The sequence below is a fragment of the Sabethes cyaneus genome, chromosome 3, assembly GCF_943734655.1.
Source record: "Sabethes cyaneus chromosome 3, idSabCyanKW18_F2, whole genome shotgun sequence".
Taxonomy (NCBI): domain Eukaryota; kingdom Metazoa; phylum Arthropoda; class Insecta; order Diptera; family Culicidae; genus Sabethes; species Sabethes cyaneus.
Genome location: NC_071355.1, coordinates 95,868,025 through 95,895,429, shown reverse-complemented (window position 1 = coordinate 95,895,429; position 27,405 = coordinate 95,868,025). Strand labels below are relative to the sequence as shown.

Sequence of the window (27,405 nt, the reverse complement as noted above, 5' to 3'; positions counted from 1 at the left end):
TACATGAAAAATAGTCATGAAGTAAACGTTGCACGGTAGTAATTTTGTACGATTTGTTTTCGTTAATGACATTTTAAAGGACAGATGTCTTATGTCATGTATCATGTTTCAACAAATAAATCAAAAATGACAAGCACTGGAAATCATATCGATCATATTTCCTATTCTTAAGCATGTTTAAGGCGCAGCTTGCACTATTTTTCGACCTCATCTTGTTTTCCTAACCCTCTAACATTGTAAAAACGATGCGATCAAGCTAATGACTATCTTTTCATGAAAGTACATTCAAAAGAAGCTTAAGTTTTGATTTTCATGCAAAAATAATTATCTGAAGGAGCGCCAGCTAAGAAAAAGTTCAATTTCTCTTTTTCATATCTAATGCTCTATTCAGTTATTTTTTCTAATTCAGATATATCGCAAAATTGAAGCCAAGCAAACTAATAGTAAAATTTTGAGATTAATCATTTTGTTGTCGATATCCTTTGTCTTCAAAAGCGAAGTATAATAATAATTTTTCTGAACTCTTGTTTTTCAAAGATGCTAACTTTTGAACGCATGGTATTAATTAATTATCAAAAAATCTGTTTTGAACACATATTTCATATTGTCAATTCAAAACAAGTTTCGTATATGGCTCTGAAGCCCAAAAGTTAAGGCCGACCGATTATAAAACTAAATAAGGTGTTACAAGTATTTACGCACCCAAGGAAAGAAAATTTAATTATTCTACGCAATACGTTGGTAATTTTACTGGCAAATAAGGATTTTGAGGAATACGGAACGGATATTTAAAAATATAGTCAAGTTAATTATACATAGACGTTCCTGAGAAATTAAATAATGATTATTGTGGCAGTAGAAAGGCTACGTCACGCCGCTAGGTGGATTAATTCGGGTTTTTCATTTGGCTCGAATACTTTACTCTTTCCTTGTATTACGTGTGTGTTATTTCCTGTATGATAAAATTGAATAAGTATGATGTATCTCTAGGTGAGTGAATCCCAATGTATATTGTCTCTAAAACATGTGCATTATTCAGTTTGTCAACATTGTCGATGATTCGCAAACTCTGTTTTGGGAAAATCGCCAACATTTTGGTGCCAGACCAGATAAGCCATTTTATCGTCTATTCGACATAAGCAGAGATATCGCAAAAAACATAATTTTACCAACTGCGACATTTAACAGGACAGTTCCGAATTTAACTGATCATTTTCAAATTCGTCTTGTCTAGACACACAACTTTGTCAAAAACCGCAACCTTCTATCGTATCATGGTCATGAGATATCATCATAAGATTATAACTCGACCACGTGTGCCACCTAGTGAGACAGTTTCGAACTTTGTTATGAATTACCAAATGCGTCTTGTTCGAAGAAATAACTTTGTAGAACACAGTAACATTCTATTTCGTCACTACCCTGAGATATTAAAAAAAAATCAATATGCTCGTTATAAGCGCCATCTATCGTATCAGTTCCAAATTTTGTTGTCTGCAGTCAGATTGGTCTCGTCCAGATAAACAACTTTGCCAAAGACAGGAACCTTCTATCTCTTCTCAGTCACGAGGTATTAGAGATTCTAGTATCGAGATTCTAGAATCTTTTAATTTGGTCGCCATTTGCGCCATCTAGCGAATCAGTTCTCAAACTTTATTGTTCATTTCCAGATGCGTCTTAACTAGATAAATAACTTTGTCGAAAACCACAACCTTCTACCTCTTGCCAGTCCTGAGATATAGGCAGTATTATTCGCTGTGTACTCAGTACACGACGCGACCGCTTACGTAACTTTTTTTAGAGCGACCGCTCTAGGGTTAAGATATTGAATAACAAATGCAGTAGCATATAAAATATTAAAATATCATTTTATAAAAATTTATAAACTAAAATCTCTTTAATCAATAAAAAAAATTTATGAAATATATCGGATGTCATTTTAAGGGCACAATGAGATATGATAACAAAATCAGTAATTAAGCTCATCTTACAACCACTGTTTTAAATATCTACTCAATAACAAAATGTCTTATCAATGTATCTCCATATCTGTTCAACAACAAAATATAGCATTATAACACAGTTTGATATTGGTTTTATATTATTTTGCTCTTCGCTCCTGCTCGGGGTAAGACTCCAAACCAGTGGTTTCTAATTCTTGGGATTACGAGCTCGTTTTTGCCCATTGTACGATGCCTCCTATCTTTCGGTTATCGTGTAGAATACGAGTACCAAAAGTCAGAGTTTTCCGTTCCCGATAGCAGAAAAAGCCAATGTTCTTCACTGCCTACTTCCCACAGGCAGCAAATTTTCTCAAGCATACAACCGTATGAGTGCGTAATGTTTACAATTGTCCACATTATAGTTACTATATATATAGTTCGGCGGATAGAAAATCGGGAGCCAAATAAACGTCAAAAGCGGAGCCAAAAGCTTTTCAAAATCCAAAAGGCAGGGGTAATGTTAAAAAAACACACTTTATTTTCATAGAACTAGTCGTTTTCAGCACCCGCCAGTGATTATTTTTCGTAAAAACCTGCACATTTCACCATAATTTCAAATTTAATTTCATAAATCAGGGATGCCAATTCGCCTGGTTTTCTATCCGCCGAACTATATATATAGTAACTATAGTCCACATCGACGAAAAATCTAACCAGCAAGCCTAGTTCGAATGACACCAGAAAAATGTATGAGAACGACGTTTGTGATAGGGATGTGTTGTAGAATTGAGCCAAGGTAATTGCAACATCCGAGACGGTGGCCATAGTAGTAAGTAGGGCAAATAAGACCTTCCAGCCAATCCTGCGGCGTTTGCTCATCCGCCCATATCGTGCTGCAGTCGCTCTCTCTGCTTTTAAAAAATACCGGTCTTGAAGTTTTTCGCTAGTTAAACCTAATACCTTTCAAAGCACGGCAAGAGAGAGAGAAAGAGAGAGGAAAAGAAAACGATAGAAAATAAAGAAATAGAGAGAATGATATAGCATAAAAGGGGCCGTGCAATAATTACGTAAGGCCTTTTTCCTCATTTTTGAACCCCCCCTCCCCCCTATATAAGATTTTGTAAGATTTTGGCCAATCTCCCTCCCCCCTGTAAAAAATCTTAGTAAGATTTTTCGAAACATAAAAAATTCAAGTTTTGTTTCAAGAGCTAGCCATTGAAAGAATATTGAAACAGTCAACAGAGTTCAAACAAGTTCATAAAAACCAAAGTTCAAACATATTCATAAAATCAATTATCCGTTGTAAATCCCTTTATGTCCCACTCACGAACAGAACGTATTTCAGCATTAAGGTTGTCAATAAATGTTGGTGTATGCTCAGAAACTCACTAGCATTCACTTAATTCGCATTGATCCAATCTAAATCGTCTGAACACGTGTCACGGTCAAGTAGTGTACAAAGAACTTCTTTGCCTCTTCTAGATGACACGAGACATGGTCTTATGTTGGAATTGGCACTGCGTTGCGTATAATGTACAGATCTGTAATGACCATCCGCGGTTTCCTTTGAAGCAAAATACTGACCCCACTCTGGTCACATGCGGCAGGCAAGATCTTTGGGAACAGAAGAACAATACATCCTAAGAAACATTTTTGTTGAATAGTAGCTTATCAAGCACTTGTTCCATTGGTACAGCTATACATTAGTTGAGTAAGCTACTTTCAAACAAAATCATGATATCGTAAGGGATTGCGACTGCCTTGCGGGATTGGGATAGGCAATTGCAACGAAATATGCTGGAATAATAGCATAAACCGATGACATTAGAGGCTCTGGAACAAGTAGGCCAACTGCTGTTTCCTTGAGTGGGCAAGGCTAAAATACTCAGCAGATTGCTACGCATTTCCTTACAGCATGAAAGATTCACTTCACAATTTAACTCATCAATTTAAAAAATTTTGTAACAAATAACATGAGTTGCCATTAAAAATGTGACTTTTTCATAATTTTTTCGTGTGTGAAAATCTTACGTAAGAAATGATTAAATCCTCCTCCCTCCCAAATAATATTTTGTAAGATTTCGCGGAACCCCCCCCTCCCCCCATTATGCCTTACGTAATTAGTACACGGCCCCAAAGGAATAGAAAGAAATAAAGTGAATGGTAATAGAACTTAATAGAGTGAAAGAGATAGGAAAAAAGAAATAGAGATAAAAAATAAGACAAGAAAAGGAAATACAGTTGGATAGGAAAAGAGGGACAAAGAGAATTAGAGAGTAAAAGAGAGTGAGAGGTAATTAGACATAAATAGAGAAAGAGAGAGAAATGGAGAGATAAGCAGACGAGAAAGAGAAACAGACTGACAGAGACAGAGATAGAGAAAGATGAAAAGGAGTACATAGAGAGAATAAGGGACAAAGGGGAGTGGCTAGAAATAGAGAAGCAAAAGAGAGAAGGAAGCGAGAAGAAAAAAAGAGAAGTAAGGAGAAGAATAGCGAGAAAGAGAAAGAGTATGAAAAAGGTAAAGTGGAGAGGGAGAGGGAGAGAGAGAGCTTGTTTCACTATTATCGGCTGTGACGATGTAAATTAACTGAATTAAGTTACTGTTACCCATTTATCACTAATTTTAGTCATAAATAGGTTGCAGTAACAAAATATGACAAAAATGTGCTACTTGGGTTAATGAATGGCCAAATCCACCTGGTGAATCCACCTACCCCTGTGTATCTCCGAATTCTTATCCGTCACAAAACACTGGTTTTCACACGGATGCCAATGAAACAAATCCCTTGCCAAGTCACGGACCTTTTATCACGAACCCATCCCCAAAACCAATTTAGAATCTGCTACAAACCCTACCGCTAGCCAGAGCATAAAGAATTTAACCCCAGGATTTGGCTGAAATCGGCCTTCTCTGAAGCGTTTCGTCAGCACCCGACCGCACAGCTCACGACCGGATTCCAGCCTTTGTTTATTGTTTGAGGCTTCTGTGGGCTCCCCACTTGCTCGGAAACACTTGTAGCCATTCCGAGACGGATTCGCCGTACAGTACAGCGGTCAGTATTCAGTTTTTTTCGCCAAAACACAATCCGTGATGCTGAGATCAGCCTTGACTTTCGGAATGACCCTCAACCGCAGTTGACAATCAAGAGTTCAACTCCAACATCTGGCTTGCACCTTGCGGTCAGCCCTTACAATTTCCTTGCACCCCTCAATTACTCACACCACAGCTCTTTTAGAAAGATCTGTCAGACCCGCCGGCTCCCGAGCCGACGCTGGTAGATTCTGTAGGTGATCGCACAAAATTACTTTCATTTCTCCTCCTGCATGATAAATATCTCGAAACCACGATCTTTAAACTGCCAAAAAATATACCGAGCAGAACTGTTTGCAAATAACACAACGCTACCAAAAGCTAGCATCCACGGCCACTGGGAGCGCCGCCATCGCCAAAATGAAGTGCCCAATTCCTAAATGATCCATCTTTACTACCGTAGTGTTGACCAAACTCGTATTTTAGTCTTTTGGCCTTGAAATGCGGTCAGGCATATATTAATATTTTTTGAAACGATAGTAGGTCATCGGCCTAAAAGTAAAAACGAGTTAGATCAAAACTTCTCGGTCGGTGGTCTCTACAGTAGGCGGAGGAAGAGGCACAATTTGTGTCTAAAAATAGCCCAACCCATGTCGCAACGTTAATAAGGGGGTTTGTGCAGACTCTTTTTGTCCACCGCCTCTGTGGTTCATAGGTACACGGGTACCAACGAGCCACATGCCGTGGTGGGTGTAGTGGGTTCAAATCCGGTTATAATCTCAGATTATAGCTTGGTTCGACCCATGCACCTTCTAGCATTGGACAAGAGGTAGGAGTGACAAAGACAACTTGTTAAGCGTAGCTACCTATTACCCCCCCCCCCCCCCCCTTCCTTTCCACTCTTTCCCCTCCATTGCCAAAAAAAATCCTTCTTCATTACTGTTTTGGGGCAGTAAGGCCGTTCATCAATTGTAGAACCATCGTTTCAAAAAATATATCCGTAGTGTTGCCAGAAAAAAAAATCATTTTTATTTACAGCAGTGCTATAACTTCTCTTTTTAATAGGTCAAGTACAAATTCTATGCTCTTTTTCAAGTTCCGTTTGACGATGGTCGCATATTTCTCAGTATGATGAAGCTCTAGCGTGTTGGGAGGATTCTTACCCTTGGGCACCACCTGCAGGTTGTTGGTAATATACCACTACATAAATTTTGTTCCGTAACGGCAGGGTGCCAAATCCGGCCAAAGCCTCACGGGGGACAGTCGTGTTGCTGTAGGAAGCGCATCAGACGTTTTTCCAGACAAATTTTGATGCGTTGTTCTTCTTGCTTGGACGCCGTTTTGACAGCTAAAGCGCAAATGTCAATATCATCCAAAAATTTGAGGAACATGCTGCTCGAGCCACGGATGCTGAGTTCGCCAAGTTTAGGTCGACTAAAATTTGGTCGTCACACCCTTTCAAAATTCTATTAAAACCAAAAAAATAAAACAAGCAAAAGCCAACTGCAAAAAGTGTAGTGTCTAGTACACAAATTTATCCATAAGACTTGAAAATATAAAAACTTTTATCTGATTTATTAAATTTCATGATAAAATAGATTAGAAAATAGATTAGAACCATCAACGCTTTTCTTTTTCATTGTATTACTCAATTGAATATGACTACGAAAGCTTCTTCGAATAACGAATGAAATTGAGAATAATCAAACATTTTGTCGATTTACGAATCGTCACTATTCTGATTAGCAAACGATAAGATATGCAAAAACGTGCCAGTCCCTGGGTATCCTAGAATTAAACCTAGACCTAGACCCAGTTTGGGGTATGAGGTGGTCCCGTTAACCTCGAAACCAGCGACACCGTTATGTCGCGAGATGTCATTATTCCGATTTTGAAAACCATTACGTCGGTTTTACGACGGCCGGCGCCTAGCGGTTATTACGTGCAGTTGATTTATTTTGGAATTGCCCTAAGTCGGTGATTCTCTTACCAACACACAGGTAGTGGAGATATATGCGGCATCCTACGCGTTCTATTTTCGACCGTTCGTTCATGTTCGAGAACAAAAACATAAGCGCAAAATTTAGTGTCGCTTATTATACTGGCTGGCGGCCTACATTGCCAAAATTGACTCCACTTGCGCTCGTAGAGATTGGACAATTAAATCGTTCCCTTACAAATAAAGTTTATTGAAAACTGTGGGAAACATCTTGCCAACCTATCAAATGTGGTTTCTAACATACCACGCATGAATGTTAATGAACGTTGAATTGGAAATGAAATGTAATTAAGATGGCATGAGGCTACTAAAATTTACAATCATAGCTCCCATAGTTAATTTCTATACTACTGTAAACCTTTTCCGAAAACGGCGACAGTATGTGGTAACATTTTTGATGATTCCAAATAGCTGAATTTCGGTAGTAATCCTTCCTCATACTAGTTAATATTAAAATTTTCAGAGACGGTTTGGTTTTCAGAACTTCTGACGAAATGTTTGATTTAACTTTCGTGGAATGACCTGTTACTGTCAATAAAATTATTTCCACGAACATTTTTAACTTTCTTTGCGTGTTACCGCCAACATCCAGCGGATATCCAGTAATGCCTGATAACGGAAATATTGCGCGGAGGTTGAATCTGTGCATGAAGCGGAACAGCCGAATTATGAACGTATTATATTTCCGACGTCGGATTGACGGGGGCATATTTTTCAAAATGTTGTTGACTGCTGTCCGTTTTCAGTAGTCTTGTTTTCCTTCTTCTCACTGTTGGTTTCAATTGTCAGTTGATGTCAGTAGAGAATTTAATTACTTTATCACCGGATATACAGTGTGTTCAATATTGAGCCCTAATAATCGAATGTTTTTGTATAACTTCGATTAACAGAGCATCAAATATATGCTAGAATGAATAACTTTTTTATATTTTTGTAAAAATTCGTACTGTTTCTCTATTTACGTTCTATTTTGAAAAGGAACATTTTGTTTCTTTACATTCTTCTGACTGATTTAGAAGGGAGATTATGCGACTTAATAACACATCGTGTTTTCATAAAATAGTTCAACATTCCGAGAATACTTCGATGTTGGTGACGAATCATTCATACAATTTTTATGCAAAATCATCAATCCATCATATCATATTATAAGAAATTCAATTGTTTTACATAATATCAGGCAGTTATTAAAAACAGAATATTATGAACAAATAAAATGAGTAATAATATTTCTATTTCAGATTACATTTAAAATGTTGTCGCAAATTACTTTAAAAAATGTTTTTAAAATAGGGGACCATATTCTCTGACACTACCATACTACTGATCCAATACTTTAAAAACGAATAGAATAAAAACAACAAGATTAAATCTAACTACAAAACGCAGGTTTGATTTTTTAGCAGTATCAAAACTGCCGGGAAACGGATATATTCTGTTCAAATATCCCCGATAAATCCAACGCATGCCATTCGCCGTCAACAAATATTCGACAACGACATATCGGTGGCGTGTTATGATTCACCGCACATATATTTCCTTTCAATCACGCACATGTCATGAGAGCATTATTCCCGCAGCAGTTCCCGCTAGCGCTAGTAGCGAGCCATTTGCATGACAATCACTGTATGTATGAGATTCCTAAATTTAGCGGGAGTTCAGAGGTAAATAAAACAGAAAAAGTTGTCACAGATGTGTCGAATGCTTGAAGGACTACTAACCTCATCGGACGTGCGGTGGCGAAGATGATACGCCTTGCATTCCTATCCGGCGAAGCCAAATCCGCACGAACGCGTGACGACAGTCGCAGTGCAATTGATTTTTGATCCACTTCCTCGTAGAGGCACCGAAACACGCATTTCACTTACTATCCAAACATAAATCTCTCTCTATATATATATTTAGATGAGCCAAACGGGGAAGAAGGAACAGCACATTTTTCTACTGCCAGTTGCGCGCTATAAACCGGCAAAGTGTATTTTCCCTCTGCGGATATTTTTAGTCACCAAGAAAATTTCTGCTTTCGCTTTTCGCAGGTTCACTTAACGCACTAAATGGTGTATGTACAAGCAGGTGAGTGAACTCTGACCGTATGGATTACCAGCATTGCTGAAAATGCCACCCGATTGATTTCGGACAGATGATCAAATGGTGCTTATCCTAACGAGGTTCGAAACACTAACAACACTCAAGCAGTTTGTATGAATTTCCTACTGTTCTTCCGTCCACAAGTCAATGGCCACGATCAACGTTTCAACGCTTTCGGGTCCGAGTTCATTTCTAACTAGAGCGCAATTAGTCCCTCTCGATTTAGTTGAGTAACACACTGAATTTAGCTGCGCACTACTAAAGGTTAGATTGTTGATGTTCCTAAACCACGCACAATTAATAGATTCTCTGCACTTTTTTTCTTGGCTTACGGTTTGAAGAGGACGACAAGAAATATTTACGTCCGTACCAACTCAAGACTCACCGACGACTGAGTGACGGGAGATTCTGTGTTGCTTTTCCGAGTTCAGGATGTGCTACCGCTACGATGATCGATAGAATGACGATGACGATCTTCACGTCATAAATTACAGTGATCTCAAGATTTTCGGATACGGAAAACTTCCATCTCACGATGAAAAAAAACCGATGGCAATCCTATAGATTTTGGATGATGAAAAATACATATAGAGATAATAAAAGTTTTAATATACGTCATAGTTTGATTGATCGTATAGGGTGATTTATATATTTTGGACAGGCGTTACGCGTACTCTATTTTGGACATTTACGGAAAAATCAAATAGAAATGTCCAAAGCAGTGTACACCTAACGCCTGTCCAAAATATATAAATCACGCTATACGATCAATCAAACTATGACGCATATTAAAACATAAATCGCCGTATTGTCTGCAATGTGCAATGTAAAATCATAGGTCATTTTAGTGTATTTTAGACCGAAGGTCTTGCTGTCTCGATCAACTACCGTTATAGTTAAAAGAATTGGTAAAGGTCATTAGTTGAAAATATTCAGACTTACTCAGGAATTGAACTCGAAGTAATTACCATGAAATGCTAGCCAGCCGACACTGCTAACCATAACCATGGAGCCATTTTTTTACGAGTAGGGAAATCTGCTAAGCACCTGAGAAGATACGGTACTATCAGACACGTAGGAAGACAACTCAGGTAGTGTGGGGCTAGGTATCCCGTCCCACTAAAAACTCTAGCCTCAATCCTCCCTGCAGAGCCGGCGTTACAGCACGCGAGACCCTGTGCAGATTAAGCAGCGAGGCCATTTTTTGTATGCCAAAAGGGCATTGGATTAACCTTCTGCGGCTGAGTTGCCCTAATCTTAACGATTATGTTGAGGTAGTAGTCTGCTGGACACCCAAACTTAACTTAATAATTCTTATTATTGAATTATGTATATACTGATTTTAATTATTTTCTTATAATCAAAGATCATATATTTAGCCACCTATTGGATGTAATAAAACCGCAGATATGTGTCGGTAAGACACTGCCAATTTCAGAATCAAAATACGATACATAACGCATTTGTTTGATTTTCGGTGTCTGTCAGACTACCTCAGCCGCAGAAGGTTAAAAGGCCAGTTTTAATGAACGCCTTTTGGGATAGACGTCGATTGCTGTACTGAGTTTACGGACTGTTCATACCCATTGATCAGAATGAAATTGAGCTAGATAGTTGTAATCCTGTGCCTCAATTCTACATGGTTAATAAAATCAATGACCATTTGCGCTCTATACTCGATATAGAGTAAGAACGAAACTTCCGAAAAAGTTACATTTAAATAAAGCAAGAGCCCCGCAATTGCAGAGCAGATGGGCTGAACAAGTTCAGAATCACAAAAGCGGCAGGTGTTTGTATCATGCAATATTCATGATGAAGAGCGGGACTGTGTCCAGTTAGGAGTCTCCTGATTGTGCGTAGCTCACTGATTTCCAGCATAATCTAGGTTGGCACCCAAGTTCAGGGTTTTATGCAGAATTATTCCAGGGAGTTTGATTTCATTACTGAAGCTCAGCCTGACACCAATTAATATAGGTATAAGGGGAGTAACAGTATGTGTTCTTCGCCTAGTGAATGACCGACTGTTTATATTAGGCTCCTCTAGTAAACATAACAACATGGTGGAACTGGTGATTCTGTTCTGACTTACTTACTTACTTAATTGGCCTAACGTCTTACGACAAGGCCTGCGCAGTATAATTTCTCCATTTATTTCGGTCCATGGTAGCTGATCTCCATTCTCGATTCTGTTCTGAAAGAAAGCCGAAAAAATTCAAGCAAAGGACGCGTTATTGAAAGCGCATTCAATATCAAGGAAAACACAAAGTGCCATCTCTTGATATTTGAATGATTTCTCAATTAACGTCACTACACAGTGCAGTTTCCGTAGATTAACCGTGTTGGTATGCATGTTGATTTCCATGCAACGGAGCGATATTTAAAAAATCATTGCGGATATAGTTCTTCGCGCATTACTCTATCAACTTGAGAAGCGCTGATGTTAGACTTATTGGTTTGAAAGCCTTTTGCATTATTTTCTCTCTTTTATCTGCCTTAGGTATGTCTTTAGGTTACGGCAGGAGGGTATGTCTTTAGGAGGGTTACGGCAAGGGGATGGACTGTCCTGTATGTTATTCAATATCGCTATTGAAGGAGTGATCCGGCGAGCGGGCATCGAAACGAGGGGAACGATCTTTAGTAAGAATAGCCAACTCCTAGCCTTTGCAGACGACCTCGACATCATTACTAGAAACCGTGGGACGGCGGAGGTAATATTTGGGATCTCTGGTCACCGCCGATAATAATACGAGTAAGGAGATCCAACGACGCATTCAAGCTGGAAATCGAGCCTACTTTTCCCTTCGCAAGACGTTTCGATCAAGGAGCATACGCCGCCGCACAAAGATGACGATGTACAAAACGCTAATCAGACCGGTAGTCCTCTACGGACTTGAAACTTTACTTACGGAAGACATACGTGCCCTTGCCGTTTTTGAACGAAAGGTGTTGCGGACTATTTTTGGCGGAGTACAGACGGAAAGCGGAGAGTGGCGGAGACGTATGAATAATGAGCTCCAGGCACTGCTTGGAGAGATTCCCATCGTACACCTGGCGAAAGTTGAGAGACTACGGTGGACCGGCCACGTCGCAAAGGTGCCGGACGACTGTGTAGTGAAATCCGTTCTCTTCAAGAACCTCATCGGCACCAGGAATAGAGGGGCTCAACGTGCTAGATGGCTCGACCAGGTTGAAGCCGACTTGCGTGTGTCGAGACGCGCAACGAATTGGCGACGAGTAGCCCAGGACCGAGTATAATGGAGAGGAATTCTTGATACGGCAAGAGCCACCCCGGCTCTCGGCTGAATAAGTAAGTAAGTATGTCTTTAGGTATCTGCAGTGACCGGCTTGATGCAGCAAGGGCAAATTACTGTGGAGGGCGCCCTGGTACTACAGAGGCTCCGCTGCGGCGAGAGAATTTATAGAACCCCCTCCACCGGCACGGGTCGCGTCACACCTTGGATTAGGGGTTTATCCATTCAAGTTTCTACATAACAGCCATGGATAACAGCTATTACAACCATCACCTGTAGGGGCTTTGGACCCTCTGTTTTGGTTCTTGGGAGTCAAGAAGAACCGTCCTGCAGGCGGAGAGTTTACACTTCAGCCTTCGCATGAGTGCTCCCTTCTCTATCCACATACGACCGTAGTTTACACCGGTTGTCCGATTTCCACTAAGGAACGTATCCCGGATGGTACCACGAGGAGGTAGAGAGAGAAGTTGCTGAATAAGAAGTTGTGGAACGTCATGGTGGTTCTGGAGCGCATTATTCAACCATTTACCATCCAATATTCAACCATTTACCATCCAATGAATGTCAAAGATAAGAGGTCCAAAGATGCCCACCGAAGTGTGCTCAGAGCTATAAATCATCATTAAGGGCTCTCTCTCTCTCTCTCTCTCTCTCTCTCTCTCTCTCTCTCTCTCTCTCTCTCTCTCTCACTCACTCTCTCCAGCGTCGCAAGAATCACCGTAATTTCTTTCGTCAAAAAGTCATGTTCTAGCAGCTCATTTCATTTAACGTACGCCACCTTGAAGTCCACAGACAGAAGATAAGTCGTCAGCTACTAAATGACAATATTATTGTATTGTTTACAAGCAGCACCATTTTGCCAAAAGCTAGCGCAGAAAAAGTTAGAAGCGAGTCCAAATCGAAGTCCAATGTCTAATGATAATAATATAATTGCATTTTTATTGAATAGAAGCTTGTCATGTATCGCCGGACAGGCCTCTAAGCCCGGACACTGGCGATTTCTCAAAAACAAAAAATGATAAAAATATTTGGAAAGAATGGAACAATAATACTTTAATAGTACTATTGTCCTTACTTACTTACTTAGGTGGCTTGCCGTCCTAAGACAAAGCCTGTTGAACAAAGTTTCTCCATGTAACTCGGTTGAAGGCTACCGCTCTCCAATTCCTCGGACAACGAGTACTCTCCGCCAGATCACGCTCCACCTGGTCTAACCATCTTGCTTTCAGGCGAACACCATCTTTGCAGGGTAGTTGTCCGGCATTCTTGCAACATGCCCTGCCCATCGTATCCGTCCAGCTTTAGCCACCTTCTGGATACTGGGTTCGCCATAGAGCTGTGCGAGTTCATGGTTCATCCTCTGCCTCCATACTCCGTTTTCCTGTACGCCGCCGAAGATCGTTCTTAGTACTCGTCATTCGAAAACTCCGAGCACTCGCAGGTCCTCCTCGAGCATTGTCCATGTTTCATGCCCGTAGAGAACAACCGGTCTAATAAGCGTCTTGTACAGGGTGCACTTTGTACGGGGACTTAGTCTGCTCGACTGCAATTGCTTGTGGAGCCCATAGTAAGCACGACTTCCGCTGATAATACGCCTCCGAATCTCACGGCTGGTATCATTGTCCGCCGTTACCAGTGAGCCAAGGTAGACAAATTCATCGACTACCTCAAACTCATCGCCGTCGATCAATATACTACTGCCCAAGCGGTGTCGTTCGGCCTCGGTTCCGCTGGCCAGCATGTACTTTGTTTTAGACGTATTTACCTTTAACCCAATCTTTTCTGCTTCGCGCTTTAGTCTGGTGTACTGTTCAGCCACCGCCACAGATGTTCTGCCGATAATATCCATGTCATCGGCAAAGCAGACGAATTGACTAGATTTGTTGAATATCGTGCCCCGCGTGTTAATATCCTCTCGGTTCATAACACCTTGTAGCGCTATGTTGAACAGCAGGCATGAAAGACCATCACCTTGACGAAGCCCTCTGTGTGATTCGAATGAACTTGACAATCCTCCCGAAATCCGAACACAGTACTCTGTACCATCCACGTAGATTTAATCAGTTTGATGAGCTTCCGGGGAAGCTGTTCTCGTCCATGATTTTCCATAGCTCTTTCCGGTCGATGGTATCATATGTGGCTTTCAAGTTAACGAATAAATGATGCGTGGGGACTCTGTATTCACGGCCCTTTTGGAGGATTTGCCGCAGTGTAAATATTTGATCCGTAGTAGACCGACCTTCGACGAAGCCGGCTTGACAAGATCCCACAAATCTATTCGCAATTGGTGATAGACGACGGAAAATGATTTGGGACAGCACTTTATAGGCGGCATTGAGAACGGTGATCGCTCGATAGTTCTCACAGTCCAACTTGTCGCCCTTTTTATAGATCGGGCAGATAACCCCATCGTTCCACTCCTCCGGTAGCTGTTCCGTATCCCAAATTCTAACAATTAGTCGGTGTAGACAAACGGCCAGCTTTTCTGGTCCCATTTTAATAAGCTCCACTCCGATGCCATCTTTTCCAGCTGACTTGTTGTTCTTTAGCTGCATGATGGCCTCCTTAACTTCGCCTATCGTTGGGGCTGGCACCTCTTCCCCGTTTGTTGCACCGTCGAAACCGCTTTCCCCGGCTCGGCTCTCCGCCTGGGCGCCATTCAGGTGTTCGTCGAAGTGCTGCTTCCACCTATCGGTCACCTCACGATCGTCCGTCAGAATACTGCCAGTCTTATCCCGACACATTTCGGCTCGCGGCACAAAGCCTATGCGGGATCCGTTCAGTTTCTGGTAGAACTTTCGCGTTTCCTAAGAACGATGCAGCTGCTCCAACTCTGCATATTCCTGCTCTTCCAGGTAGCCTTTTTCTCCCGAAAGATGTGGTTTCGCTGCATCTTCTTCTGTTTGTGTCTTTCCACGTTCTGTCGTGTGGCACTGCGCAGCTTGGCCGCCCGCGCAGCGTTCTCCTCATCCATCACCCTCCTACATTCATCGTCAAACCAATCGTTCCGCTGATTCCGGGCCACATGCCCGATGGAGCTCTCCGCTACACTGCTGATGGCTGTTTTGATGGTGTTCCAACAGTCCTCGAGAGGGGCTTCGTCCAGCTCGTCCTCTTCCGACAGTGCAGCTTCGAGTAAATGCGCGTAGTTTGCGGCGACGTCTGGCTGCGTCAGCCGCGCGAGATCTAACCGAGGCTGGCGTCGGTACCGAATTTTGTCACAACGGAAAGTCTTGGTCGCATCTTAACCATCACTAGGTAGTGATCCGAGTCAACGTTAGCGCTTCGATAGGATCTGACGTCGGTAATGTGGTCGATCTGTGATTCTGTCTGATTTGGTGACCTCCAGGTGTACTTATGGTGGATTCTGTGCTGGAAAAGATACTACGTACGGCCATATTCTTGGAGGCGGCAAAGTCGATAAGTCTTAGGCCCATTTCATTGGTCCGTGGGTGTGCACTGAACCTTCCAATCACCGGTTTGTATTCCTGCTCCTGGTCGACCTGAGCATTGAAATCCCCGATGACGATCTTGATATCATGTTTCGGGCAGCGATCGTATTCACTCTCCAACTGCGCGTAGAACTCATCCTTGTCGTCATCGGTACTTCTGAGGTGAGGGCTGTGCACGTTGATGATGCTTATATTGAAGAATCGGCCCTTGATTCTCAACCTGCACATTCGAGGATTGATTGGCCACCACCCAGTCACCCGTTTCCGCATCTCGCCCATCACTATGAAAGCTGTACCCAGCTCGTGTGTGTTGCCGCAGCTCTGGTAGATGGTATGTCCATCTCTGAACGTACGTACCGTTGAGCTCTTCCAGCACACCTCCTGCAGCGCTACGACGTCGAGCTTGCGGCTCTTCAATACGTCGGAGAGCACTCGAGTGCTCCCTTGGAAGTTGAGAGATCGGCAGTTCCACGTCCCGAGTCCATAGTCCTTTTTCGTCGCGTGGGTCTATTCCGATTGTTCTAGTGAGAATTTATTTGTTCTTCGTTCCGTGCTTTAGTATTTTTCGTGGTGACGACTTGCAAAGCCTGCTACTCCAACCCCCTGTTTCGCCGGAGGGCCAACGAAGCTCGAAAGAGCCCTCCTTTCCTGTCAGCATACGACCTTGGCTTCCACCGGGGTTGGTTACCCGATCTCCACCAAGGTTTCTCGTATCCCGGCTGGTACCACGAGGAGGTAGGAATAGGAGTTGCTGAATAAGAGGCTATGAACCACTGTAGGGTCTATTTTATGCCTACACGTGCACAAGGCACCGACGGTACGCATTATTCAGCCGTTTACCAGCCGTACTATTGTCCTATTCTTTCCAAAAAATTTTTTCATTCCTTGTTTTTGAGAAATCGCTAGGGTCCGGGAATAGAGGCCTGTCCGGCCATACAGGACTTCCATCTACAGCTAATTATCGGGTAAAAATGTTTGTTGGGGAACTTACACCGAAGCAACAAGCTAAACTTGAAAAAACTACAAGGTATACAGCCCTAAGGGTTGTACGAAAGGGTGACATAGGACTATATCAGATAATTAGATCAAAAACTATTGTAAACTGCATCTCTGGCATATGTATGTTTATAAGAATCTGTGAGTGCCATTCTTTAAGTGAATGTTTAAAAGAGAAGAGCGAAATATTCAGGTTCAATTCTTCATTGAATGCAATGTTGGCTTTGAAAATAGGGTGTATGTTTTCTTCAAAATGCCAAGAACGTCGTTAAGAGAAAATCTCGATGGTGACTCCTTATGATTACTACATATTGAAATCTCCTTAACCCAGTTGCAGTGTATGTGTGTGTGTATGTGTGTGTGTGTGTATGTGTGTGAGTGGATGTGTGTGGGTGTGTGTGTGCGTGTGTGTGTGTGTGTGTGTGTGTGTGTGTGTGTGTGTGTGTGTGTGTGTGTGTGTGTGTGTGTGTGTGTGTGTGTGTGTGTGTGTGTGTGTGTGTGTGTGTGGATGTGTGTGGGTGTGTGTGTGCGTGTGTGTGTATGTGTGTGTGTGTATTATTCGCTGGAAATACATTTATTCTTGAAATCTCCCATAGTGACTAAAAATTTTCAAAACATTATATTTCGCAGAGTGGCGCATGGTGGCACGTAATTCTTTTATAATTTGGTAGTATACATACACCTGAGATTGAACCCAGAATGTGGAATTAACGTGGAGATATCTGGAGAAAAAAAATTCTCGACTAACAAAGCAGAAAATTCTACTATGTTTCCATGTTTTTCTTCTTTTCATTCTTTTAATTATTAATATTCTTCCTCTAGCTGTCTAAACCATTTTTTGTTTGGAAAGCTCATTTCATTACCTTTCTAATGATATATATTACATAAAATTTAATTTTAAAAATAGTGTTAAAAATTTGATTTGAAACTAAGCGTGTTTAATGGCAAAAAGCGTATGTTTCATACCGTTTTTCAACTTTGACAGCTTCCATCTCAGAAACAACATCGAATAGAGTCTTGCTATTTTGGATTTTTCTTAATTGAAGTGTGTACCATAAATAGAAAAATTCATTAAGCGGATTAGTGAAAGTCAGTTTTCTAATTTTTGTCCACCTGATATCTCATAGTGCACACGGATGAGGGGTCTTAAACCATCATAAAATAAATAAATTCAAAATAAATTCATGCCTCCAAAAACCCCCACATGCCAAATTTGGTACCATTTTTTTGATTAGTTCTCGAATTATGAAGAAATTTGTATTTCATTTGTATGGGGTCTCCCCTTCTTAAAGAAAGCAAAGGTGCTAAGTCACCATAGAAAAAAATCCTGCCTCCAAAAACACCCACATGCCGAATTTTGGTTCCATTGGCTTGATTAGTCCTCGAGTTATGAGGAAATTTATGTTTCATTTGTATGGGAGCTCCCCATTTTAGAAGAAGCAGTCTCAGTACACCATAGAAAAACATCTTTCTCCCAAAAATCCCCACATGCCAATTTTGGTTCCTTTTGCTTGATTAGTTCTCGAGTTATGAGGAATTTTTTTTATTATTTATATGGGAGCCCCCCTCTCCCAAAAAGGTCTCAATTGACCATAAAAAAATTCTTGCCTTCTAAAGCCACCACATGCCAAATTTGGTTCAATTTGCTTGATTAGTTCTAGTTATGAGTAAATTCGTATTTCATTTATATGTGAGCCCCCTTTCCCTCCACTTAGAAAGAGAAGGGGTCTCAGACACTATAGAAAAACATCTTTCCTCCAAAAACCCCCACATGCCAAATTTGGTCCATTTGCTTGATTAGTTCTCGAGTTTTGTGGAAATTTGTGTTTCATTTGTATAAGAGCCCCCCTCTTACGCCCTCCATAAAATTGCTCTCTTACCACCCTATAAAATGCTGGTCATTTTATCTATCCAACGACACATAAATTGTTCAGTTTCGTTCAGTAGTTTAGTAGTTATTAACATTTGAAATCTTCCATTCAAACGTTACACTTCTAATTTCATTTTCACAAAGTGCTACTCAGTCTCAGTATAGTAAACAAAGACGTCAAAATGTTTCTGGTTGACGATTCCGACTTATTAAGCTACCGATGTGAAGGCTGCCAAAACAGATATTTCTTAGCGAACTTCGACGTTTTCTATATGGTTGAAAATGTCTGCCACTTTTCCCCTTCCGGTTTACGTGTAAAAGGCCTGCCCAGGGGGCTGAAAAAAAATTTGCCTTGACGTAAGCTTTGATGTCCATCACCACGCCGAACTTCGTCAGAATCATTATGTATAGCTTCCGGGATCGTTTTTCACCGTCTTGTTTAAAAAAAAATTTACTGTAGTTGAATGTTATTTCATAAAACCCTTCATTACTGTAGGGGCGTTATTTGGCCACTTTTAAGTAATTCGGATTTTCACGATATACGATCCCAATTTTGATGCGCAAAGAAATGGGGTGTTCAATTATTTTGTGAAGCACGATTTGAAGAAATATATTGAGTAAACTTCGACATAAAAATCGAGCACAATTTGACCATAAAACCGTTAATAGAGAAAAATGTAGCATATAAAAATATAAAAATATGAAAACTAGATCAATTCAACCAAATTTGAGAAGTAGACGACTGTTAGACAATGAATATGATACACATTTATCTAGTAGACCTTGATCGATTTTACGTTCCAGTTTCGTAGACTGATAATTTTTAATGCCTTTTTTACCTAATACAACAAAGTTAACAGCTCTACAGAAACAGCCCAAGAAACATTTTTGTTATATAACAGCTTAACAATAGTTCAGTAAAGAATTAATTTATTGTAAAACATTTGTATTAATATTTCTTCCATATGAGGTAACGTCTCTTAATTCCTTACAACTGAATTTAATGTAAAAATCTATTAGAACCATTTCCGTTTCTTCAATCGAAAAATCTTTTCATTTCAAATGCCAGAATCCTACTCTCAGCAAAGCACACCCCTGAATTATAGCACTCTTGTATCACAACAAACTTCCCACTGTCAAGAATGGCCCCTTTCCCAGCCTGTCAGGCGACTGTTTGTCGCTTTCAACCAGTTGGCGAATGAGTTTGCGCATTGCCACCTTCGCGGGGCAGTTTGCTGTTCCGACCACCAGTGTGCGTTACCTAGATGCCATGCCCAACGTCTTCTGGTACCGTGCAGCAGCACCGATAGCAGGGCCGCTGTCAGTCTGCAGTGGAGAGCGATTCGTTACTGATCGGAACGTGACGAGTGCGCGACAGGCAATTTTCCGCGACCTGCCCTACTAGCTACAAAGAGTTTTCAGATGTCGTGGAAAGTGGGTGGTAAAAACTGCACAGCCTATGGCGACGTACGGTAGGCATACTTTGCGGTGAACAGTGCGACATTGATATGTGTAGGTGTAAAAAACTCCCCGCCCTGCTGTGGTCCTCTGGCTCTATGCTGCGAACGGAAGCATAAGGCTCGGTTTCAGAATAGGAGCAAAAAAAAAAACAGGTCGACAAGTGGGATGAGGGGATTTGGTTGTGCTTAAGCGCTGTTTGCTGTAGTGAATTATGTCAAATTATTGTCGTTATACTAGCAGCAGGTTTGGGTTCATGTGTATACAAAGCGCTAGGAAGGAAGGCGCAGAATTGCAATGGATCTAATAAGGATTACCACGCGAGGATACGGATAGCAAACGATAGCAATAACCAGTGTGAAACGGCAGTGATTTTGTGCTGCTAGGCGACCGAGGTTCTACAGTTTGCGAATATTGATTTATGGATGTCCCCGCGGCAAGAGGACCAAGGATATATACAGCCACCGAGGATATACGTGCGGAGAATGAGAGTATTGTGTGCCCGGTAGTAGTGTACCGTGTGAAACAATGCCGAGGGGTAAAATTCTTTACGAGCACAAGGCAAAAAAGGTTAAAGTGTTATCGGGTATGTCAGAATGAAGTTTTAAGTGCTAAAGTGCTACATGTAGTATAACGAATGGCCAGTGCGCGTGAATGATGGATTAATAGCTTGATGAGAAGCCATTAAAAGGAAATCTATCGTTTGTTGAGCGAAGTGTATCACTTCCGTTCATCTTTCGTTTTATGGAATGTGAGGAGCTTGTAACAAAGAAAAAATCACTCTTGGTGTTCCTTTCACAGATCATTGATAGTTGAAGCGAGCGAAAGAAGATAGTGAAATACAAATATCAAAAGCATTATGTGAGTGCTATTAGGAAAATAGAGTGATGAGCATTAGAGCATCATTGTTGAAATCTAAAGCATAGAAGAATAGAATAGAAACAAGTACATATATTTACCAAATGAGTGGGAATACTATCAATAACCCAGTAGCGTGCTCAGCATAATCATGTTGATACCACTAGTGATAATCATTCCTCTGTTTGCCCCGAATGTCTCTGGCGGTGGCAATAGCGACGAGAATGATTCTGTGAAGAAGATGACTTCGCGTGTTGTGCATACGAAATATGGATCAGTGTCCGGAACCATCGAACATCTAGATGGGCGGCATTTGGATCCGGTGGAAGCATTCCGAGGCATACCGTACGCCTCCCCGCCAGTTGGCACGTTACGTTTCATGCCCCCGGTAACCGGCGCGCTGTGGTCCGGGGTCAAGAAAGCAGATAGGTAGGAAATTACTTTTTCTCCAAATATGTCAAATCCAGTGACAGATAGACTCAGCATACGCTTACCGTCGTCCTGTTCTCCCCCAGGTTTAGCCCGGTATGCCCGCAACGTCTTCCAGACATCGCCAACGAAACGGCAGCTCTGGAACGGATGCCGCGCGGTAGATTAGAATATTTAAAACGTCTCTTGCCATACCTTAGAAATCAATCGGAAGATTGCCTATACTTGAATATCTACGTCCCAACCCAAGGTAAGAATAACCGGAACCAGCGTCAATTGAGTTATCATTTCAAGCTTCCTCGTGATGAAACGCTACTTTCACTGTCAGTTAGATCCTTCGGCAGAGCTGCTGCCTGCTGATCCAAACCAAAATCTAATAAGGATCTGCTAAGTGCCACTCGACAAACATAACAAGTAAAAATTTACGATACGACCATAGATTCGAAATAGGTCCAACGCAAGTGGAAGATTATATTTTGATTGTGTGTGTGGGAGTACCCAGGTTTTATATCTATATTGAAATGTAATAAAATAGAACCTTTTCCTCCCATCTCCAATCTTTCTGTTCATCGAAAAAAAGCTTACTTCGAACCGTCACACTGCACACGAGAGTGGAATCCCACTTTCTCGGAAGGGACTCGTTCGTTTCGTTTTTTTACCTGGACTTATAAATTTTAAACTTCATGTTGACCGGAAATCAATATATATGCTCATGATTTTGCGTACCCTGTCAACCCCTTTTATATAAATTCCATGTTATGGAAGCAACACGAAAAAGCAAGATGTCAGGAACAAACGTTCGGGGTATGTTTTAATAACAAATTGCCATTCTCGAAGGACGTAACCCTGTCACAGCAAGTCCTAACCCAAAACCATTTGTAAGGTTACAATAATAAAACACTATAACAGATGTATGCCCGTCGTACCAGTTTTTTGTACCCGAATGTAACATAACTTTCACTTTCGGCTTTGATCGAAAAATTTCTTGATTTAATGTCGTTAAATCTGTATACGGTACCTCAATGGTTGCAACCACCAAACAGCAATTGCTACAACTAATAAATTGTTATATACATAGTATAATAGGTACGTTTTTCTATGTAGGTATATCTCTTTTATTTTGCTGCCTTCTGAATTATGTTAACAATAGCAGTTATGTTAAGAAGAAATCGTGTACAGCAAAGCATAAACGCAGATATATATCTGTATAATAGAATAATAAATGACGATTTTCACCTTGATTTTGTGAGACTAAACCGGCTTTCGTATCGTAAATCCACTTAATATTCAGACGGTGCTGTACACGTTCGTGTTCACTGCCAACAAAAATAATAACGCAGTGCGTGTCCTCTGGTCATTCGAGAAGAACAACATATCGTCAATACCGTCCTCAAATTGTCCGGTTTGTGTTGGGGTGCAGCTAGGAGCGACAGGAGTTCGGTCGTATCGGTCACGCGGAGCTTTTCGGTAAAGTTGCTTTACTCAAAGGAACGCATTTTATGCCAGATTTACCAACTCGGTACAAATATCCCTAACATTTTATGCTTTTCATGGAAAAAATAGAGAGCCTTTTCAATGACGCGACTAATTTTTATATTCATTAATTTCATACGTGATAAAATACATTGTATTCATTTGAATACAATGAATTCAAAGCTAATAAAGCTTCGTAAAAGTCGCGAATTACCATACCTAATACAAAAAAAACTACTTTTATATAGAACTAGCTGAGTGCCCGATCTTACTCGGGGTCACCTTGCCTCTCACCCACTTGTATATACGTCATTGTAACGGAAATTCTCATAATGTAAGAAACAAAACCCTTTTCTTCCTTTGAACATTTCTACAGCCCTTATCGGTTCCCCCTCACCCTTGTTGTCACTCTTACACTTGTAAAAATGTCTTATTTTCGGAAAGCGAGACAAAGCCTTTATTGCTTTTTGGAACCTCCCCCATATCATTTGCATTCTATTCCCGTCCTTTCTAGATCCCTCTCTTGTCTCTAGGCCTTTTGTACATCTGTTATCAGTCCGGCAATTCGCATAATGTACGGTAAACGAATTGGATTTTGGCCTTCTGAATTTTTAACTGTAAATGTGAATCCAACTTCGGTACACCATATCACGTAATTTGCAACTGTCACGCAATAGCGCAATTGCGTAATAATAATCTTTGGATCGTACATCTTAAATGAACCAGATTTTGAAAAAATGACGTTGCGTGAAATTTTTATTTTTCTTACTGAAAACAGGAAAGGCACAGGCACATCTTGCCTTATTTCATACACTTAGACAGATACTCCACTCAACGGTAGCACTACTGATAAATTAACTACCAAGGATTGCAGCACCCCCTCGGGTGTGTATGTAGTAATCTCTTAGAAAATTTCGTGTTCGTGTTGTCTAATCGCTTATCCACGCCATCCCATTCCCTCTGTTTTGCTTCTCTTCGCGTAAATAATGAAGCGGGCAAGACGGGAAAGGCACATCTACCACGGAATTTTGAATGACATGTTTCCTGTGCTCGAGCCACAAATGCAGATGCCGAACCATTGTCAGTGCTGCTGCAGACAAACGTGCATTTTCGCTTTTGAAAATTTACTTGAAACCCTTGGAGTATTTTTCGTCACGATTTTACAATTTCCCAAGCACGATCGACAAAACTGCATACGGTCTGACTATGATTTGCACGCTTGTAGCTCAGCTAGGGTACCGGAGTGTATTTTCAGCATGCTACTAAATTTCGCCTACATTCCCAAAAAGAACTTTGGCGCTATAAAACAATACTGAAACGAATGTAGCACTCATAGGCTTTAATGTGTTATAACTATTTTCAAAAAATGTAAACAATGTGTTAGTTTTTATTCAATAAACTTCAAAACCACTGTTTCTCCACTATAGCACGTAATTAGGCCGACAAAAAAGAAGCAATCACTTACGCGGATACACGATAATGGTTTGGAAAACACACAATTATGTTCACGTTTACTTATTCTAGAAATTAAACAACTGGTAACACAGTTTCACAGAACAATTCTACTTCTTTTTATCAAGGCGGAACACAAAATTTCCCTGTGATATGTAAATATAAAGCAATTTTCATTCACTAGCTATTATTCTATAGCTAGTCATCTTATTTTTAATTTTATCCTAAACAAACTGAGTTCATCGTTTACACCATTGCAAATGTGCGAGGCAGAGGTGCCAAGAACGCTTCTAGCATATTGAGTAAAAACCAAATAAAATTAATGGATCATTGAAGATAGCTAGTTTTTGGTTGATAACCACTTGCTTCTGGCGCTAATGTATATGGACGATTTAATGTACACTAGCGTCAGAAGGAAGCTGTTGTCACTGCAAAACTAGTTATCTTCAATAATCCTATATAATGGTACAAAAGCAGCACTTGTTTTTTTCAATGGTTTTATCTGAATCAACCAGAAAGCGCTTATTAGACTAACATTTCTTGCACAAAACAAAGAAATATGTTTAAGAGGGCGATAAGTTCATTTATTCTTATTGTACTCATAAAGAAGACTAGTTGCGCTTGGATAAGAATTGTTTGAATTGCTTATAGACACATAGTTCTTGCAAGATAACCATTCTAGTATGAACAAAGAAAACGTCTGGAATCAAATAAAAAAAGAAAACTAATCCAACTTAATTCTACTATGTATATTTATTCTTGACAGTTACGTATTTCGCCTATAGGCTTGCAGGCTTCCTCAGTGTCTGTTTTCGAACTACACTACATGAACTACACTCAAGTACTTTTTTTACATGGTTTGTTTTTTCGAATATTGAGAACGGGGCTTTTTAGGGACCATTCATTTATTTCTCAATACGTTTGGGAGATGCCCGACATTCGTCACGTATTTTGTAAATGGTCCCTAAATTGCACCGTTCTTGAGTAATCGAAAAAAAACAAACCGTGTAAAAAAAGACTCAAGTGTACAGGAGAGTACACTCGAGTAAGACGCTCCGAAAACTTCAGTCAAAGAAAATGTCAACACAGTGTCGATGTAACGTGTTATTTGTGCTAGAGATCCAGATACTTTCATTGAGTTTAATATTTGTAAAGTACAACAGTCATGCTGATTATCAACATAAATTGATTCAAAACTTAAAGGTGGACTGCACGACAGTTCCATGCGTAAAACTTGATCTGCAGAATTTTTTTTCTGTACTTTATCGTTACTAGCGCTTCTAAAAAATATGTTTCAACTGCTTCAACCCCTTCAAACATTTTCCAAACAAAGACACCGACTTTGACCTCTATATTCAGTTTAAAAATACGAACAGTGCACTATGGTCGAAAAAGCCAAAATTCCAGACAAAAATCGATATCTCGAAAACCATTGGCTCTACATATTTCATGTATTCAGAAGATTTTGTTTAGAAAAAAAGACCTATCTTTTTGTATAATTAGTCATTAGGGTAGTCCACTTTTACTCGTCATAAAAATTTTAACTTTTTTGTCTTGCGATATAGAGCAATACTTTCTACTACAAAGTTGTAAATAATTTATTTTGCAGAAACTTTGCTGAAGAAACCAAATTTGTATCTCATCTGTGTATCACTATACAACGAAAGTATTGATCTATATCGCAAGACAAAAAAGTTAAAATTTTTATAACGAGTAAAAGTGGACTACCCTAATGACTAATTATACCAAAGGATAGGTCTTTTTTTCTAAACAAAATCTTCTGAATACATGAAATATGTAGAGCCAATGGTTTTCGAGATATTGATTTTTGTCTGGAATTTTGGCTTTTTCAACCATAGTGCAGTGCTAGAATCTATGCCACCTTCAAAATATCTTGTAAAACATTCTTCTCAGCAGAAAACTGATTAACAGAAATCAAATACCTATCCTTTAAAACTGCTAAACTAAACTTTATTGATAATACAGTTTTATGGGTGTTTCTTCTAGTCTCCTTCAGTCATACTTCAGAAAAAAAGATAAAAGAAAAAAGAAAAAAAAGGCTTAAGATAAAATTAACTTAAGCAAAAACATTATAAAACCTGATAGACTTTGCAATGCTCTGATAAAACTACTATTAGAAATGAATAATACCAATTTGCTATTGGATTGTTACGTGGAATGTAACCCTATGCATAGAAGTCGAGAGACGATTCAAAACAGACCACTTTTTCGAAGCAATAAAATCCGAAAAATTATCCTAACATCAAGCCTGTGTAGTTTTCGCCTCGTGAGACGGTGCAGAATCTTGTTGGAAGCAGTATGGTGCATTCTTGTAGTGATTATTTGATGATGGGAATCAAATGGTGATTCAAAACATTGATTTTAACACCAGCAATCGATGTGTGTGTGTGTTTTTTACGTGAGGAAACGCTCAATGCCAGGCACACTGATGATGTATTGCTACATCACGTGGCACAGTGTGGGACTCTAACCCACTAAAAACCTTACGGGCGTCTGACGAGAAAAACTTTCCAACTAAGCAATTCGTATGCTCCTAAAATGATTCATTTGGCCGAATGTTCATACGAGATTTCGAGCCATCGATTGATCACCAGGAAGCAGCACCCGACAAAAATAATGGTTTGGGCTGTTGTAACCGCGAATGGGCACTTTTCAATCGTTTTTCTTGAGCCTGGCGTCAAAGTAGGGTATGTTGCTGCTTCGTCGTTATTGCCTATTCCCGTCCTATCCGACACAAATTATTAAAAATAACAGCATTTTTATGACACACAGTGCAAAACTAGTTATTCCCTAATATTTTAGTTTGTTGTCTATCATACGCGATCAATCAAAGTGAGCTGAGATCTATTTAAATGCTTTTTATCATTAAAGAAGTTCTACCAGCCAAATTTCCTACGTTTTTTCGTGCGACGAAGAAGACTAATCGTTTTAATTTCCGTCATTCATAAATGAAAATAACTCACGCAAGGCATTGTCGTTATTCTACAGCCAGGAAAACTTTCCTGACCTGTAGAAATTTTGCAGAATAACATTTGTCATGCCATCCTACACAAATACATGCGCGTTAGCTTCGTAAACTTT

The 27,405-nt window shown here is 40.2% G+C and overlaps 1 protein-coding gene across 1 annotated transcript in view; it reads left to right on the top strand.

Annotated features, from left to right (window-relative positions):
- The first annotated feature begins 21,100 nt into the window (after window positions 1-21,100).
- Window positions 21,101-27,405, top strand: part of LOC128744514 (neuroligin-4, Y-linked) — a 134,616-nt gene continuing 128,311 nt past the window's right edge. Inside the window, exons 1-2 of the mRNA XM_053841576.1 lie at window positions 21,101-21,378; window positions 21,465-21,628. Coding sequence (XP_053697551.1) covers window positions 21,101-21,378; window positions 21,465-21,628 — 442 coding nt within the window. The remainder of the gene's footprint in view (window positions 21,379-21,464; window positions 21,629-27,405) is intronic.